The 17,738-nt window shown below is 41.8% G+C and overlaps 2 protein-coding genes across 4 annotated transcripts; one reads left to right on the forward strand and one right to left on the reverse strand.

The window, feature by feature from the left end:
* Positions 1 to 10,957: 10,957 nt before the first annotated feature.
* LOC130169670 (tubulin beta-1 chain) lies at positions 10,958 to 13,618 on the forward strand. Its single transcript, XM_056376577.1, has 4 exons — positions 10,958 to 11,109; positions 12,021 to 12,129; positions 12,220 to 12,330; positions 12,435 to 13,618. Exons 1-4 carry the CDS (start codon positions 11,053 to 11,055, stop codon positions 13,493 to 13,495), a joined length of 1,338 nt encoding a protein of 445 aa, XP_056232552.1. The 5' UTR covers positions 10,958 to 11,052; the 3' UTR covers positions 13,496 to 13,618.
* An 83-nt stretch (positions 13,619 to 13,701) lies between these two features.
* On the reverse strand, positions 13,702 to 17,390 carry bcl2l16 (BCL2 like 16). Of its 3 annotated transcripts, XM_056376579.1 has the most exons (3): positions 17,173 to 17,309; positions 16,488 to 17,099; positions 13,702 to 14,406 (listed from the first exon to the last, which is right to left on the reverse strand). In XM_056376579.1, exons 2-3 carry the CDS (start codon positions 16,968 to 16,970, stop codon positions 14,278 to 14,280), a joined length of 612 nt encoding a protein of 203 aa, XP_056232554.1. In that variant the 5' UTR covers positions 16,971 to 17,099; positions 17,173 to 17,309; the 3' UTR covers positions 13,702 to 14,277. The 3 variants fall into 3 exon arrangements, with proteins under 3 accessions (XP_056232554.1, XP_056232555.1, XP_056232553.1); XM_056376580.1 differs by having other exon boundaries at positions 13,702 to 14,379; positions 16,488 to 17,390; XM_056376578.1 differs by having other exon boundaries at positions 16,488 to 17,304.
* Between the last annotated feature and the right edge of the window lie 348 nt (positions 17,391 to 17,738).

Below are 17,738 nucleotides of genomic sequence, written 5' to 3' on the forward strand. Positions count from 1 at the left end.
GGACTCAAAGCAGTCCTGCACCTCTCTGGGAGTGTGGCTCATGGAGGCTGCACCGATGCTTTTTGGTTGGTCGTAAAATTGGTTCGTCCACGTGAACGCGCAAACGGACTGAGAGTGGGTGGGGGTTGACGTAAGGCTGTGTGAATACATTTCCTGTCTCTAATCAAAAATACATTTCCCATAAACCCTGTCTCTTCTTGGTCCCTCCCCTTTGCTGCTGCTGGCATCCTCACATGATGGAAGTGATTTTCCTGTCAGACTCAGACTCTGCATTGCAGTCCTGCAGCCATTCGAGGCAGACAGAGTCCCTGCTCATCATATCTGATGATGAATAAAATATGACGCATAATAACATCAGGCTACATGCAGGACATTGAAGATCATGTTAATTCACTCAGTCGGTACCAAAGCTCACAGATCCAAGTCCAGAGACCTAGACTGACAGTAGATGGTTTAGTAGAACTGGACCCCCATCCCCCTCCCCTGGTTCACACAGCTGGCCCTGCAGCTATGCCCTAACATTATAGAGCTGTTGGTGTATTACTGTAACATGATCTCCTGTGGGAGCAGGATGGGCTGATGCATCCTGGACTTCCCCTGGACCACGCTGACCACCATGTTTTTTGTGTGGGGCCATGACTGTGCATAACCCATCGCTGACTGTCTGCCTATATTAGCATCAAATGGACTTCTTCACTCTGATCTCTGGAGAGCAGCCAAACAGACGCTCCTATGTGTCTCTTAAAGGAACACTGCGCATGATGAGGAAAATCAATGGAGGGATGCATTTCTCCCTCTGTATTATTCAAAGACAGGACAAATGTGTGGCTAGTCAATGTGGCCTAATGTATGTATTGTATAGCATTTAGCTAAAGATTTCAGATTCATCTACATTTCCAGTTGTCAGTGTGAGGCATCTATTGTTTCAGCTCTAAAGGCGTGTCACTACAGAGGCAGTTGAGTTTGTGTAGCAGATCAAATGGTTGTAACGCCTCTTTTTTTTTTCAACATCAAAACCCTCATAATGTTACTGCAGAGACTCCAGTCCTGCTTTGGATTTAGGCTGAGACGCAGCATAAACCAAATGTCTTCTTTCAGCCTTCTCCATTTTAACTAGTTTGTTTAATAAATAAACTGAAAGATATTTTGATTATTTATAGTCCTAAATTCAAAAAGATTAAATAAGTCTGTTTGCTATTAATGTATTTACATTGTAATCAATAAAATACATTTAAAGCTCCATATTTTCCTCTTCTGTGTTTTATTTGAAGTGTTTATCCATAAGAAGATATATTTTAAGAACCAAAAACCATCTCAATGTAGTTTGACATAACAACTAACAGTTAGCCAATCAGAAGAGAGAACACTCTAAGCCATCCTGCTGCTCTTCTGAATTGCTGACTGTTTTCAGAGTGATCCTATAAAAAATACTACAGCTTTCAGGTAATAAATTACAAAAATGAAAAAAAAAAGGATATTTTTTTCAATGTCAGATGTCAGCTAGGGAATAATGAATACACTTAGTTTTAGCTTTTGCTAAGGATAGCTCCCCAGCTAGCTTACATAGCTAGCTATCCTATAGTCCTCAGGTTGCTGCTCATGTCCCCAAGGACATGAACCGATTTTGTCATGATCTGTCCCTCTGTGTCACTTCCTGCTTGGACTTTGTGTTATTATTCCCTGTTTTATTTTGAAATTACTTAACCTTGTGTCATGCCCATAGACTTTAAATAAAGATGGACGTGCCTCTGTAAAGTTACCCTCAGGTTTCTGAATAGCGGTTTTGAAGCTCAGAGTGAGCTGCTCCACCGACGCCATCCTGGCAGTGTCTGACTCCGCCCCCTAACTCCCAGCTAATCAAAAAATTGTCAAAGAGGTGGGGTATGTGTGGAGCTGAGACTTCAGTGCATGCTGATTTGTGTCAATACGCTCACCCAACTGTCACTCAAAGAGGCCACGCCCTCAATTCTCCATAAATTTAAGCCTTAATAAAATGTAAACCGGTGAGTTATATAAACAGTTGTAGTGAAGGAGGAAATTAGCTCTAGAAACCGAAACTCTTTTTGTACCAGGCTGTAAACATGTTTATTTCTGCTGTAAATCTGGAAATTTTAACATGAGCCGCGTTTCGACCAGGAACTAAAAGGTTCCTGTGGCCCATTGGTGGCTGTGTTTCCACCCCAGCCTAAAGCCCTGGGAAGATTATGAAAGATTATTACTTGACATTACATTGTTCACAGCATTTTGAGGACATAACATGAACAAAAATACGGGCCAAATTGCGTCCCGTATATATAGGTACCTTTCTGGGGGTCGATCAATTACCCAGGAACTAAATTTAGACCCTGGGACCTGTGGTGGAAACGCACATAGTTCCTCAAAAGGTTCCTGGTTCCTGGGGAAAGTTCCTGTGGTGGAAATGCAGGTATTGGAGTCTATGGGGACTGACTCACTGTTGGAGCCAGACTCTAGGGGTCATTAGATGAACTGCAGGTTTTGGTCCTTCACTGTTGATGCTTCATGTTTCAGCCTCGGAGGTTGGTGATCCTGCGTCAGGGGTCCCAGCTGACGTCTTGCCAGCTCCTGAGCCAGTACCTGTATCAGGGGTGTTGATGCGTTCCTGAGTTGGCCGTCTCCGCTGACGTCTCATCAAGCCCTGAGGCTGTTTCTGAGTTGGCCGACACCAAGTCGATTCCTGATCTCCTGTGGCGGCCTGGCCGACACCTGTTCCTACTCTCCTGTCAGCTGTCTCCACTGACCCACAGCCAGTCCTCCAGCTGCCCGCCTCCAGCCCTGCACTCAGTCCCAACCTGGGGCTGAATCTTCTGGTGCCCACTGCCTCCCCTCCAGCCTCATCGTCGATCTTCTGCCCAACCTCCTCCCTGGTCCATTACGCTCCATCCACCCCTTCACATTCATCCTTGTCATGTACACTGTCTCAGCTAATTCAGGAGTCGGGATCTTGCTAACCTGTGGTTTAGCCATAGTGATGAAGTGAAAGTTACAAGCTTGTGTACAAAAAATTCTCAAGGAGCATTTCAGTAAGAACATCCAATCACTAAGCTTAAAATTCTGTCACATAAGGCATGAATGACAGACGAGCTCTGAAAACTGAGAACGTAATCTGTGTAATCTTCAAATAAAAATTTAATAAATTCCAGTCTCAAATCAGTTTTGACCAAAGAGGCTCCTGTGTTTTGGCTTTGTAGGGCAGTGTTGGTTATAAATCAGCTATCAGTGGCCTAAATCCAAAAATATCAATGTCAAGCTTCAACCCTACATCTCTGTAAAACGTCTACTCATGCTGTTTGTTTCCCAGCATCTTTTACAAAGCCATGTCAGGGTGTAACCTGCACTCAAACAAACCCACTTTGTCCTGACGCACTTTGTGTCTCATGTGTTTCTATAGAGTGAACAGGCTGTGGTTTGCAGCAGAATGTGACACTGGCTGAATGCTACTACAGTGGGGAGTGAGTAACCTGATATTAGAGTGAATCAGTGGTTCTCTCAGAAGACATACTGTACATGAACCCAGCTGTTCCTGTCTAACACCTGTCCACCCTAATAACTCAGTCCCTGCAATATCTATAACAGGACCAGTCACACCAGATGAACGTTCCCCCAGCTGCTGCATTATTGTCCTCAAAGTGCATTAAGTTTCAGTTTAAAATGCAAATGTTTGTCTGTGCCTGCACAATTATTCTGCAGTGAGACTATTGGTGCAACATTAATATTATAATGTAATATTATATGGTTTTATGCTGTCTGGCCTGAATTTTACTGCATGTTGTGGCTTATTTTTACACCACAAACTCACTGTTGCTTCATTGGTACCTCTATGGAGTTGTGACCCAGAAGCACAGGGGAAAATGTGGAGCAACAAAACACAAGCAAGTTCAGAAAACGTCACCAATTTGACAACGCATGCTGCAAATACTCCCAACACAACCAAAACACACACATGCTGCTTGTAGCACTGACGACAACAGAAGTGTTTGCAGGGGACCCTAAAAACTGATACACCCAGCTGGGATGCACATGTTGTTCAATGCTTTGTGACTTTTGAAGTTAAAACCATAAAACAGCAAGTGCATCCCAGCCGGGTTCATCATTTTTTAGTGTCCCCTGGAAACACTTCTGTTGTCGTCTGCTCTACTTGCGGTACGTTTCAGTATTTGGTTGTGTTGTGAGTATTTGCCGCTCATGTGTTGTCAAACTGATGAAGATGATGGTGCATGTGTTTTTATTCCTCCACACCAGTCAGAGCCGAAACCATATTGTTTTCGGGTTTTCATTTGTACGTCGGACTCATTCTAGTGGACACGATATCTCAGTACACCTTGACGAAACTTCTTCAAATTTCGCACAAACATTCACTTGAAGTCAAAGGTGAACTGATTAGATTTTGGTGGTCAAAGTTCAAAGTTAAAGGTCATGGTGACTTCACAAAACATGGTTTTGGCCTTGTGAACGCAATATCTCAAGAACTCCTAAAGGGAATTTCGACACATTCGGACTCAAGGATGAACTGATTAGATTTTGGTGGTCAAAGAAAACCTCAGAAAACACTTTTAACCATTACTCAAGACTTCACAAAGCAGAAAATTTCACACAAATGGTTCATATTTTCTATGACTCTGGATAAACAGGGATGTAACCTGAAATGAGTCTGAGTGGAGGAGGCAGACAACCACAAGGAGGTGATTCTAGTCTTAAGTTGCAGTGTGTTCTCTCAGGGCCACTGTACATTTGGGAACAAAAAACACTTCGATTTCATATCATGTCTTAGTCACTGTTCAGCAGGTGATCCTCGAGTCATTTGTCTCTAAATATAGGTATTATAAATATTAAATTTAACCTGGACTCACTGTGCATTTGTACAAATGAAAAACTTTCAAGAAATGTGATTCATGCTCTTGACAATAATATTGTAGTAAAATTCTACCGGTTACATGGTTAAAAATAAATATACACATTAGGCTTAACATTCTGTTTATTTTGAAAATCTCATCTCATATCATTCATTTTCATCTGAATCCACATTTTAGATGCCAAGACTTAATTTCATTGTACTGATTCTTACTCTGTAGGACATACAGTACAAGTTGTATTAGCTCTTAGCTAGCTACGTATGTGGAGCCTATTGCTAATAAATCACTGATATTTAGCTTGATTCTGTTTTTAATGTAGTGTAAAATGTTAAGACTTATTAGATAATCATAATCCTATTGTAGCTATAGCTGAATACATGAACAGTGAAATACTACTGGTTCCTTTAACCACTTTGTGGTTTGTCTTCTTATTTGGATTCAAAATGTTGAACATTAATTGAAAATCAAACAGTAAATATGATGTATGTGCAACATCAAAGCTTTACCTCAACATTTTACATTTTAACAATAACATGATGGGAATATTGTATGATTGGTCTTCTCTACCAGATTTCCTGTAAGTTGTAGTTTTCCTAAGTAGATGTTTTATGATCAATTTTCCTCAGTGACATCACAGATAATCTTGTTAAAGCATTAGGCTGTAACCTCTGAGCAGGATCGATGTGGGTTTGTCTCTCCCAGCAGCATCTGTTTCCTCTCTGTAGTATTGATCTGGCTGCTGGAGGCTGAGAGCTGAATGCTGCAGTGGCCTGTGAGTGCAAGATGCTGAGTCATGGGAAGCAGCGCCAGTTCGACACAGAGACACACTGCTTGTCACTGTAGTATGAGCACACTGAGGGAAGTGCCTTGTCATGAGGCAGTGTACATAAAAAGCATCAAACAGCAAAATCTCCTCCCAGTGCACTGAAAGCTTTTTTCAGCTGACCTGCTCAAGCTGTCACCACAGACCACTCAGTGCACACACTCCACCCTCCCAAAGAAAGAGGTCAATGAATAATTGATCATTCATAGCACAAAGGCAACAGACTGCAGAGAAACAAAACTGACTGAGATCAAAGAGAAGATCCATCAAGTCCTGAGGCTGCTGCAGCAGACCATCCCAGTACTACTGGAATACACTATATTTTACATGTGAGGCAGCACAATGAATCTACTTGATATTAGCATAGGTCCAAAGTCCCCCAACAGAACCCTACCCACCCAAAAATCTAGCCATCAAAAATCTTCCATATTTTTTCCATGTTATATTAATATTTATACATATTTTCATTCATTTTTTATCTCCATACATTATGATCGGGTGCCAAAACAGCTAAATTCCTTTTGATTTGATTTTAATTTATTTAGTCTTACATCTAAAACAGTCAAATTTAGTCTAAGACTAATAATAATAATAACAATAATAATAATAATAATAATAATAATAATAATAATAATAATAATAATAATAATAATAATAATAATAATAATAATGACAACATTATTTATACAGCACTTCTATTAACAAAGTTACAAAGTGCTTTACAAGAAAAGTAAAACCAGATAAAAGAAAAATCCAAAGTGAACATCATAAAAAGTTTAAAACATATATACATATATAATCAATAGTAGTATAGTAATAGTCAATAAAATATGTAAAAAAAATAGTAAGGGATAAAACAATATAAAGAAAACAGACATTACCAAAGGCTGAGACTTGTGTGTGATTTGAGTCAGTAGAGAGGTCCAGAGTGTCAGGGCTCTAATAGCAAACTGGGGCTGGGTCTGTGCTTGGCAGGAGTCTGGACTCACTCAGGACTGTTGTGGAGAGATGCATGCAATGTAAGATGGAGGCCATCTTGGACAATACCAACTATCCTCCCCACAACATTTTGGCAGGATAGAGAAGCAGCTACAGCTGCAGCAAACGTCTCATCTCACAGAAAAGAACAGAGAGGTTCAGGAGATCCTTTGTTCCCACTGCCATCAGGCTTATACAACACCTCCGCCAAATGATGTGGACTAATTTAATTATTATATAATATTAAGAGCAGATATGGTTTCCATTGTACACTCTGGTACGTGAGGTTAGAGAAGACAGAATTAGTGAAAAACAAAACAGCAGGAACAGCACTTGAAATTCTTGTGGTCAGGTTTATTTTCATTTTTTACATAGATTAATAGGCCTATTTTAGGTTTTACAACTGAGTTGCACCTTCAAATTAACCCCTTAAATTTGGTATTGCAGAAATATGTTAAAAATGTAATATTTTTTCAACAAATTGATATACACTCACCATCCACTTTATTAGGTTCTTTATTAGGTTTCTATCTATCTATCTATCTATCTATCTATCTATCTATCTATCTATCTATCTATCTATCTATCTATCTATCTATCTATCCATCTATCCATCCATCCATCCATCCATCCATCCATCCATCTATCTATCTATAAGTCACCCTTAGTCATAGGCTTTGACCTCAGGGTGATCAGCCAGGCCTCCATCCACAGATTCATGTGACTGTACCTGTTTGTTCCAGCAGCAGCTGAAGAAGGTGGATGGAGGCCTGGCTGATACCTGAATAAAGTGTGTTACAATAATAAATAAAAATATGGATAAATAGTCTAAGTCTAAGTGTAGCAGCTCTGTGAGGCTATACGTAGGCCCAACAGTACTTTGAGCCAAATGCTAATGTCAACATGCTAACATGTCCACAATGACAATGCTAATATTTAGCAGGTATTTTTTACCATGTTTACCAAATCACCAGTTATTACAATTCATCCTGAGGGGGACATGAATGTGTGTAGCAAACGCCTGGGCACAAAAAGGCACAAAAACACACAAATGGCAAATGTCGGGGGATTAGAAAATCATTAGAATTCATCCTCTGGACACCATGAAAATGTACTAAAACACCATGACAGTCTATTCAGTAGTTGCTGAGATATTTCAGTCTGGACTGACACACTGACATTGGCCAAAAAATCTAATATGTGTGGAACTGTAATATCGAAACTCCAACTCATGTTATCATAACATCCAGGTGCTCATGTTCACAGTGTAAAAAATAAATGGGGAAGATGTTGTGTTGAAATAATGTTTCCCTTATACAAATAGCAAAGAGGTAAACAAACGAACAAACAAAAACAAACAAACAAACAGACATATCTGATAGACTGTATGTCCACAAAAGTATGTAGACATATGGACATGTGGAAGAATAGAGCTCTGACCTCACCCCCATCCAACAACTTTAGGATGAAGTGGACCTTTATTAAAGACTCCTCTGATGAAAATCAAGTGTTTAACCATGTTAACATCCATATGATGCTTTTATATAATAAAGACATATGATGAATGAAATAATCATCAACACTATGACTGAGTGTTTCCACCTTGAACTGCAGTGAACCAATGAGTCTCATAAAAGCAGATTCAGAGAGCCAGGGTTTCATACATCACAAACCTCAGGAACCAATCCTGTCAACTTGTGGAGATGGTGGGCAGGTCTAAATAAACCTAATACCTTGTCAGTACAGAGAGAGAGAGTTAGCATTAGCACAACCACTAACCCTGTGTCAGCCACTGACAGTTACAAGCTAACAAACAACATAAACGAATAAAAGATGCTAACTATGCTAACCGTTCTGATCCATCTGCTAGTCTCTGATTCTGGTCTCAACAGACTCCTCATCTGAGTCTGGGTCTGACTGAGGCTCACACATGTGGCTGAGTCTCTCTGGCCCTGTTCAGACCTGGTATTAACATGCTTATTCAGTTTCCGATCACAAGTGGTCAACTCTAAATTCATCAGTTCACACCACCTCAGAATGTGGTCTGAATGATCGGAGCTCAAATGCGTCCTCCATGCATCTTGGGTGCGTTCACACCTGAAGACGGATGTTAATGCAAGGTCTGAACAGGGCCTCTAATGTTTCCTCTAACCATCTTGATACTCTGCTCTTTCACTTGTCAACCTGGAGCAAGCAGGTGGTGGGCGGGGCACAAGGCCTGATCCAGATTTCTCAATCAGGAAGTAAGAGTAGGTGAGCTTCAGACCCAGTTTTTTTTCACTTTTTATGTCTGAAAACCTTGTTTAACAAAATATGAATCATAGCAGAGGATTTTGACAGAGTTTTAAACATGTCTGGAGAGAAGCTTTAATGCCCGTGGTTATGGAAATCACACTGATTTACCTGAAGAATGGTCACATGTCACAGTCTAACTGTCAATGTATTTCACTTGTTTTCCTACAGTATCCTCTCAAACTAAAGGACGGTTTACACTTTTCTAGCTGTGTTTCAACAACTAAAAGAACTTGATGATGTCAGGGAAAGATTGTGGTCTTGATTAAATACAGAAATCTATGCTGAATTAGTGTGTAGCAGACAGATGTGCTGTGGGAATAGAGCACATCCGTTCTCTGGCTCCAGTGACAGAGCAGCACCATGGAGGTGTTGGGGAATTCAGTGACTTCAGCAGCGTGGTGCTGTGAACCCTGGTCCTTTCTTCAGGAGTCTCCAGATCCACTATAACTCCCTGCTACTGATCATAATAATGATAGCTACACATATCCACACCTAATTCAGGGTTCAAACGTGTCAACCTCCCATTGCAGGATAGTTTTGCTAAATAATCTGAAGGCATGTCTTCATGACAACTAACCAAATTTTGTCCCACAATTACAACAAGCACACTTGAAAACAACAAGGCCCAGTGTAGAGAAGAGAATAATAGCCTGCTGGTCACATTTGCTTATACCCTGACTCATCCTCTCTGACATACCTCTGTCATGAAGCAAACAGAGGAGGTCTTTGTGTGTCACATTACAATGCACACAGACTATGAGCGTGACCTACATACTGTATGATATGATAAGTGTAGCAGGGTGCTTTTGTAAAAACACCCAGGTCCAGACCGAGTGAATGAATTCATAATAACACTATTTAGACTTAATGAGCCAAGCTAAATCCATTTTTATTCATACACCCCCAGAAAGCCTTTACTTGTATACACAAGAGCTAATCTACATAAAAATGTATGGCATGTCCATTACTGTGCTAAAGGCTCGTAAGCTCCATCGAAAGCTTACATAAACCTATGAGCTAATGCGCCAAAGTCCGCAATGCCCAGTGAGAAAGGCTAATCGTCATGGCGACAGCTACCTGGGAGGGATGTTCCGTCGTTAGAGACATGGCCATGGCAACTGCACCATGCAGGAGCACTGGTGTCACAGACACAATCTCACCTGGCATTCAGATTCATTTTTAATAAGAACACTCCCTTCACTCGACAACAATTCAGTACACGTACAGACATTTATTTTCTCCGTACATTGTGTCTGCTGTGTGCATTATTTGTAATACTTACATTGAGGCTAATATATAAAGCTACATTCATACATTATCCTCAGAATTAACCCGAAATCTGTAAGAAAAGGGGCCGAGTTAAACGTTCATACTGGGGTGAAAGCTATTTACAAAACTGCACAGCAGCTCACCCATGATCACAAACAGAACCATAGAAATGGGAACTAATCTGTGAATTGAGCTGCTGTTGTGCTGAGCTGGGATGAAGAACTGTATGCTCCTGAGCCCAAAGGCACATGACTGATAATCAGTGTTGTAGCTAAAGCAGAGTCATGGCCAGTCCTGCTGCGGCAGTTTCCGCTAGTGAAACGTCGGCTGTAGTGGACCGTTGTATTCTGCTAGTCAGCCACGTAGACTGTGGCTAACCAGCAGTCATCTAGTATTGCTGCGTCATAACTGAATCAATAATGTTTTCTGTTAATCACCGAAGAAACGTTTCACTGTCTCTAAAGTAAGTTGTAATGTGGCAGCGAAATGCAGAGTAAAACCTAATGTCAAATCACATATCTATTCCGCCACCATGAGGGAAGTAGGCCAACGTCTACAGATTAGAAGTTAGTCACACGTTTGAGATGAATGTGACTGACAGACGGATTCGACCAATGGCAGATAAGAACTTCGACATTTGATTGGTCGACGTTTGTGTCTGTAAAGGATGCATGTATACATCAGCCAATAGATGTTCGAGCTGAGGAGGAAAAGGCGGGCTCAAGTTTCGTATAAATAGAACCGTCGAGCCGTTGTGCACGCACATAAAGAAAGTCACAGTCTTTTGTGTGAAGGTCCAGTCTACTTCCAGAAAAAATGAGGGAAATCGTGCATCTTCAAGCCGGCCAGTGCGGAAACCAGATTGGTGCCAAGGTTTGTAAAGCTGTATTTGTCTTTTGAGCACTAAATTGAGTTATTTTAGGTATGTACGCCGATATTTTCGCTGTAGGAGTCGATGCTTTGTGCCCATACGCGTCCCAGAAACCACACCCTGGAATATCAATGTGTCCTACTTAACTTAAATTCCCTTTAATGTCAAGTATCATATTAATAACATTTTGGAACGTCTTTAGGATCGTAATCTGTCGAAGTGGGGACGAATTAAAATGATTACAACAAATTTTTGCATGTTGTAAGATTTATCTCGGAGTCATTTAGTCTGTCCGTTTTAAATTAAACATTTTTAGAAACGGTAGGAATCAGTTTATACGTTATGAGATTTAAATCAACGAGCTGTTATTTTAACGGAACCATTGTTCTCCAGCAGCCGTTAATGCAATGCGGAAAAAAGGAAGTGAGGATTGTCGATTAAAAAAAAACATGAAGCAACTTAAACATGTAACGTTACATGAATGTTGTGATAGGTATGTTGATACAGCAGACTTGCACCATTTTTTATTTATTTATTTCTTTTAAGATAAATGTACGTTTTCTTTGTATGAGAGCAGCTCCGGGCTCAATGAGGCCTACTTGGCAGTTCTTTTTCAACTGCGCCCGGCTTTTGCCTGGAGTAGGCGGCGTTGGCGGTTAGTGACGTAGTAAGGAATTTTCAAATTCATAACCCATGAGTCGCAGCCAATGGGGGGTCAGGGCGCGCGCGCTGAAGGAAGCGTGGCGGGAAACCACATTTCAATTGTTCAATTATTACCTTTTTATAATATTAGAATATTTAAATAAGCCGCTTAATAGTTAATAAAACGACTATGATTAATGGATGCTTGTTGCCTAGTCATACTTGGGTTTTTCCTCAGAGCTAACAAACCTTTACATACTTTGTTCTACAGTTTTGGGAGGTCATCAGTGACGAGCATGGTATCGACCCAACTGGCACATACCATGGTGACAGTGACCTGCAGCTGGACAGGATCAATGTCTACTACAATGAAGCCTCAGGTAAGTCAAAGGCACCCTTCATTTTAATTACAGTGTACTCAGACTTTGCATATTCTCTGACCTTTCATGTCTTCTGGGTATTTTCTGTAGGTGGCAAATATGTGCCCCGTGCTGTGCTGGTTGATCTGGAGCCTGGAACCATGGACTCTGTGAGGTCTGGACCTTTTGGTCAGGTCTTCAGGCCAGACAACTTTGTTTTTGGTAAGTGTTGTTTGGGGGAGGGGGTTTGTGTGCATAGTCAAGAAATTTTCTGCCTTGTGATACTTCAAGTTCTGTGATGCTTAAACTTTATTATTACATTACAGGCCAGAGTGGTGCTGGTAACAACTGGGCTAAGGGTCACTACACTGAGGGTGCAGAGCTGGTGGACTCTGTCCTGGATGTGGTGAGGAAGGAGGCAGAGAGCTGCGACTGCCTTCAGGGCTTCCAGCTCACACACTCCCTGGGTGGTGGTACAGGCTCTGGTATGGGAACGCTGCTCATCAGCAAGATCCGTGAAGAATACCCCGACCGCATCATGAACACCTTCAGCGTGGTGCCTTCCCCCAAAGTATCAGACACAGTTGTTGAGCCATATAACGCCACACTATCAGTCCACCAGCTTGTAGAAAACACAGATGAAACCTACTGTATCGACAATGAGGCTCTATACGACATCTGTTTCCGCACCCTCAAACTCACAACACCCTCATACGGTGACCTCAACCATTTGGTCTCTGCCACCATGAGCGGCGTCACTACCTGTCTCAGGTTCCCTGGACAGCTCAATGCTGACCTGCGCAAGTTGGCTGTAAACATGGTGCCATTCCCCCGTCTGCACTTCTTCATGCCCGGCTTTGCCCCACTCACAAGCAGAGGCAGTCAGCAGTACAGATCACTCACTGTGCCAGAGCTCACCCAGCAGATGTTCGACGCCAAGAACATGATGGCTGCCTGCGACCCTCGTCATGGCCGCTACCTGACAGTGGCTGCCATCTTCCGTGGCCGCATGTCCATGAAGGAGGTGGATGAGCAGATGCTGAATGTGCAGAACAAGAACAGCAGCTACTTTGTTGAATGGATCCCCAACAATGTCAAGACCGCCGTCTGCGACATTCCTCCCCGTGGCCTCAAGATGGCTGCCACCTTCATCGGCAACAGCACAGCCATCCAGGAGCTGTTCAAACGCATCTCTGAGCAGTTCACAGCCATGTTCAGGCGCAAAGCTTTCCTCCACTGGTACACCGGTGAGGGTATGGATGAGATGGAGTTCACCGAGGCAGAGAGCAACATGAACGACCTGGTCTCCGAGTACCAGCAGTACCAGGACGCCACTGCTGAGGAGGAGGGAGAGTTTGAGGAGGAGGGTGAGGAAGAGCTGGCCTAAATGTACCTTTCTTCTTTTTTCAAAGCTCTGCTGTTGTATCTTTGCAGTGAAATGTAACGTTCCAAGTCTTTTCCAGTCTTCAGTGTTCTGTCTGCTGTTCATGTTAATAAAAGTTCTTCTGCATATTTGACTTCTGCCTCATCATTCAATGAAACACTGATACTTAAATTAACTCACTATACAATCATATACAGGTGAAGGCAGTGGTAGATCAGGGTTTTTATTTGAGCACAAGCACTAAACTACATAAACTTGTTTAACTGCTCTTTGAATAATTACTGCTGCTCACATGTCAAAGCTGAATGATGCACTACATTAATTTGTAATTGAGATGAAGTTTGAATTTACCCCAGCAGCTAACTGTTGGTGCTGTATGTTTATCAACTCAGCAGTTATAACAAACTTCCAGATGATAATACAAATGCAGGTATTATATTTCAAGGCTCTGTACAGCATAATTAAATCCAGTCATTTTAGTTGCTGTAATCTCTGTAGCCTTGTCACACTGTAAATAAATTAATAACCAAATTAAAGTCCACATACTGTTAGAGAAATATTGTTAGTTCAGTTTTTGCCATACTGTGACAAATGGCTGAAATCCTCCATAAACAGGCCCCAACAAGTTTGTACGTCTGTTTTGACCTGGACATCAAATATGTAAATGAAAATTACTGTGATGTGACGTTCTCATAGAATGGAAAGTCTATGAAAGGCTACTGCAGACATTTTGATGTGTGATTGTGGGACAGTTTCTGCCTGTGGCTGCTAGGTGGCAGTGCAGGCTAGGCCATTCTCTTCCACATCAAGTAGGTGAGGATGCTGACAGCCAGAGCCAGCAGTGTCCAGCAGCACACCTTCTTCACCTGGCTTTCCAAGTCCTGCTTCTGTCCAAAGCGTGACACAAAACCTCTCTGTCAGACAAGTGAGTAGATGAAGGATTCAAATGAAATTACACATTCAATTTACAGTGAAAACAGGATGTTCAATACAACAGGTTCACCATGAAGATCACAGTTAAACAGTGTTCAGGAGCCTCTCTGCAATAATAATGAATTTCTAATTTAGCGTGTTAAATCAAGTAAGTATACATATTTTTATTATTTTATTGTTTTGTGTTTAGTATCTTGTACAGGTCTGTATTGATTAGGTTTTAAATATAAATATAAAAAAGAACATTTGAACATCATTTTGTCTGAAAAAGGATGTTGATGTGGGTCTCCAAGGCCATGATTTAACTGTGGAAACGAGTTTGTGTAAATGAAGATTCATTGAAAACACAACAAAAATACATCTCTAAAGCACAATGTGAAGTGTTTTTACTGGGTATTTTCATAAACTTCACTATTACTATTATGCTTAAATAATACATATACCTAAACAAATATATGTTTGTTTGTTTTTTTACCACAAACTCAGTGACACAGTAAACCAGGGATAAGATGCAATAACTAAAATCTTGGCAAGTATAATGAGTGCAATGTTTTTTTCTCAATCGCTTTGATGCAATTCTCACTTTAGAAACATCATTCTCACAACTCTTAATAATGCAGTTAATGCAGCTCTCAGAACAGTTCATCCACAGACATCAGCATTTCTCACTGTTTGTACAAACTGCCATTGTATACTATCCACACATTTTCCCATTGTGCTGATTCATTTGTCATCTGACTCATGAAAACAGTTTGTACCTGTTATCAGATCACAGACCTTTGATACTGCCCTGCACTGCTTTAGTGTTTTAGTAAAATCACTTAATACTTACACTATATATACTAATAACACATAACCTTCTTCAAATATGTATGACAGAGCAAGGCCAGTCACACACACAAACACACACACACACACACACACACACACACACACACACACATATATATATAGATATATAGATATATAGATATATAGATAATATATTCTAAATTTGATTGCATATTTTTATGTCTATTTTTAGATACATAGTTCCATGTTCATCATTTCATTTTCCTCAGCTACAGCTGTTATATTCAGATTATAGATATGGTTTTTGCTTTCACACATTTTTTCAAAACTACACACAAATCCAAAAACTGCCACCAAAATGCCACATATCTGCTGCAAAATGAAACACTGCATTGGAAATATCATAAACACATCTAAAAATCAATTATTAATACATACATCCCAATACATTGTTCTAAAGTGACAGGACAGTGATTTGTTGAGAGGTTGAAATGTTCACAGCACAATAAACACCAATGCAGTGTTGAAACAGAATAAAGTTATTATCCCATCATGTCACTGTTGTAACTGTAGTTCAGTGTGTGTCTGAACATTTTTACTCTATATGTTCTGCAGTTCTCTTTTTCTACAGTCAGTCAGGTTCTTATCAAAGTATCAAAACATTTGGCGTCTCAGTCTGAAGCTCTGGAGAAAAAGTTCCATTCACTGGTGTCACTGTTGAACTGACTGACTTTGCATGTGAACAAGGTTTTGATTGTGTTAGAGGCTTTTGCTCAGGTGAGTCAGTGTTGTGAGAATGATGTTTCTGAAGTGTGCATTGCACATGATGGATACCCAAAGCAAGAGGGTGCAAATACACAGAGCAAGGAACAAGTGACAGGAAGGAAGTCAATAGGGTCCTATGGCTAAATTTTAGTTATGGCATAACAGATGTCTGTGTTAAAACAAGGGCCATGGAGTCTGGAAGTAGTGGGTCTTTATCAGACTCTGATGAAAGATGCTATCAAGTGGCATCATGGATAGTGTAGGATCCAGTGTTTTTGGAGCTTCACCCACCTACGGGACTGGGTGTCAATATATCTGAGCCTGTGCTGCTTCACATTAAACCATTTTATCTGCCCCGCCCTGAGGTTTGTTTTCACTGCTGTTCGACGTGATGGAGCAGGACAGTGTGGGTCTGGGTTATTTAAAATCAATAATGTACATGGTGATGTGGTTGCACATGTTTCATTAGGTGTAAGTCATGTTGATGAGAATCAGCGTCACTTACCCATCCTCCCTTGTCCCGTATTTCAGGGCAGATGACCTTCTCCACGTAGGCACCCACACACTCCTTCAGCTGGGGCAGGACCACCATCATGCCCCTCTCGTGGCAATGCAGAGCCATCTGTCCAGCCAGCACGTACACCGACAGCACCGCGCTCCAGGCCAGGTCCCTGCGGCGCCCCCCGGGGACGGGAGGAAAGAAGTGCTCGTCCAGGATGCTCATGAGCATGGGGCAGGCCGTGTTCTCCGTCACATCCTGGAAGACACGAGGCCAGCGCCTGAAGAAGATGGGGAAACGGTTGAGGAGCTCATCTCCGGCGTGGCGCAGGGCTGCGGTGCAGGCTGTAGGGGCAGGACCCATGGTCCCATCTACCCCCCCTGTGGTTACATAGTTTATGTAGTCATGTGCCATGAGAAAAGCCTCTCTCACCAGTGGGTCAGGACTGTTCAGGCCCAGTCTGGCCTCTGGCTCCTCCAACTGACACATGGTCGCCTCCAACTGCCACTTCACTAATCACTAAGCTGTATTCTCATTAGACGGCAGCTCACAGCTCTGTGTCCAAGCAGCACAGCCATTCTCTGAGTCCCATCAGGCTGTCATGGTGGTGCAGGGACACTGTTTAAAAATGACATTAAGACACATCCTGCAGAGTCGTGCTTGATAAGGAAATAAAGTATTTACAACTCACGTCCTCTTCAGAGAGATAAACACACAGCAGAGCTGAGGGGAGAGCCAGCAGGTGAAAGAGTGCCGGGTCCAGAGGAGTGTGTCTGTGTGTGTTGAAGTCACACTGGGTCACCCAGTCCCCTCAACAGCTAAATATAGAGAAACTGACACTGATCTCCAACCTCATGTGCACGATCGTAGCTGTTTCTGACACACATCTCATTCCAACACGAGCAGCGCAGCTAAATAAAGAGCGGGAGCTGCAGACTGAGGAGAGGCCGGCTCACTGTCCACTGTGGAGGAGTGTGTGTTTGTTGAGTGAGGAGAACAGTCAGAGCTGCTTTCAAAGACACAGTGAGCTTCAACAACCTACAGATAATCACGTCTTACAGGACAATATGAGACCACAATGGTGACTGCATGTTGTTGTATTGTATACATATTAACAGCCCCCACCCTGAGTCCACTTCTGTTGGAGGTTTCTTCCTGTTAAAGGGAGCCCCCCCCCCCCGTCCCCAGGTGCTGCTCATTGTGGGAACTGTTTCTCTCTATAATATTCTGAGGTCTTTATCTCACACTGTAAAGAGC

This window comes from Seriola aureovittata, chromosome 5, assembly GCF_021018895.1.
Source record: "Seriola aureovittata isolate HTS-2021-v1 ecotype China chromosome 5, ASM2101889v1, whole genome shotgun sequence".
In the NCBI taxonomy this organism is placed as follows: Eukaryota; Metazoa; Chordata; class Actinopteri; order Carangiformes; family Carangidae; genus Seriola; species Seriola aureovittata.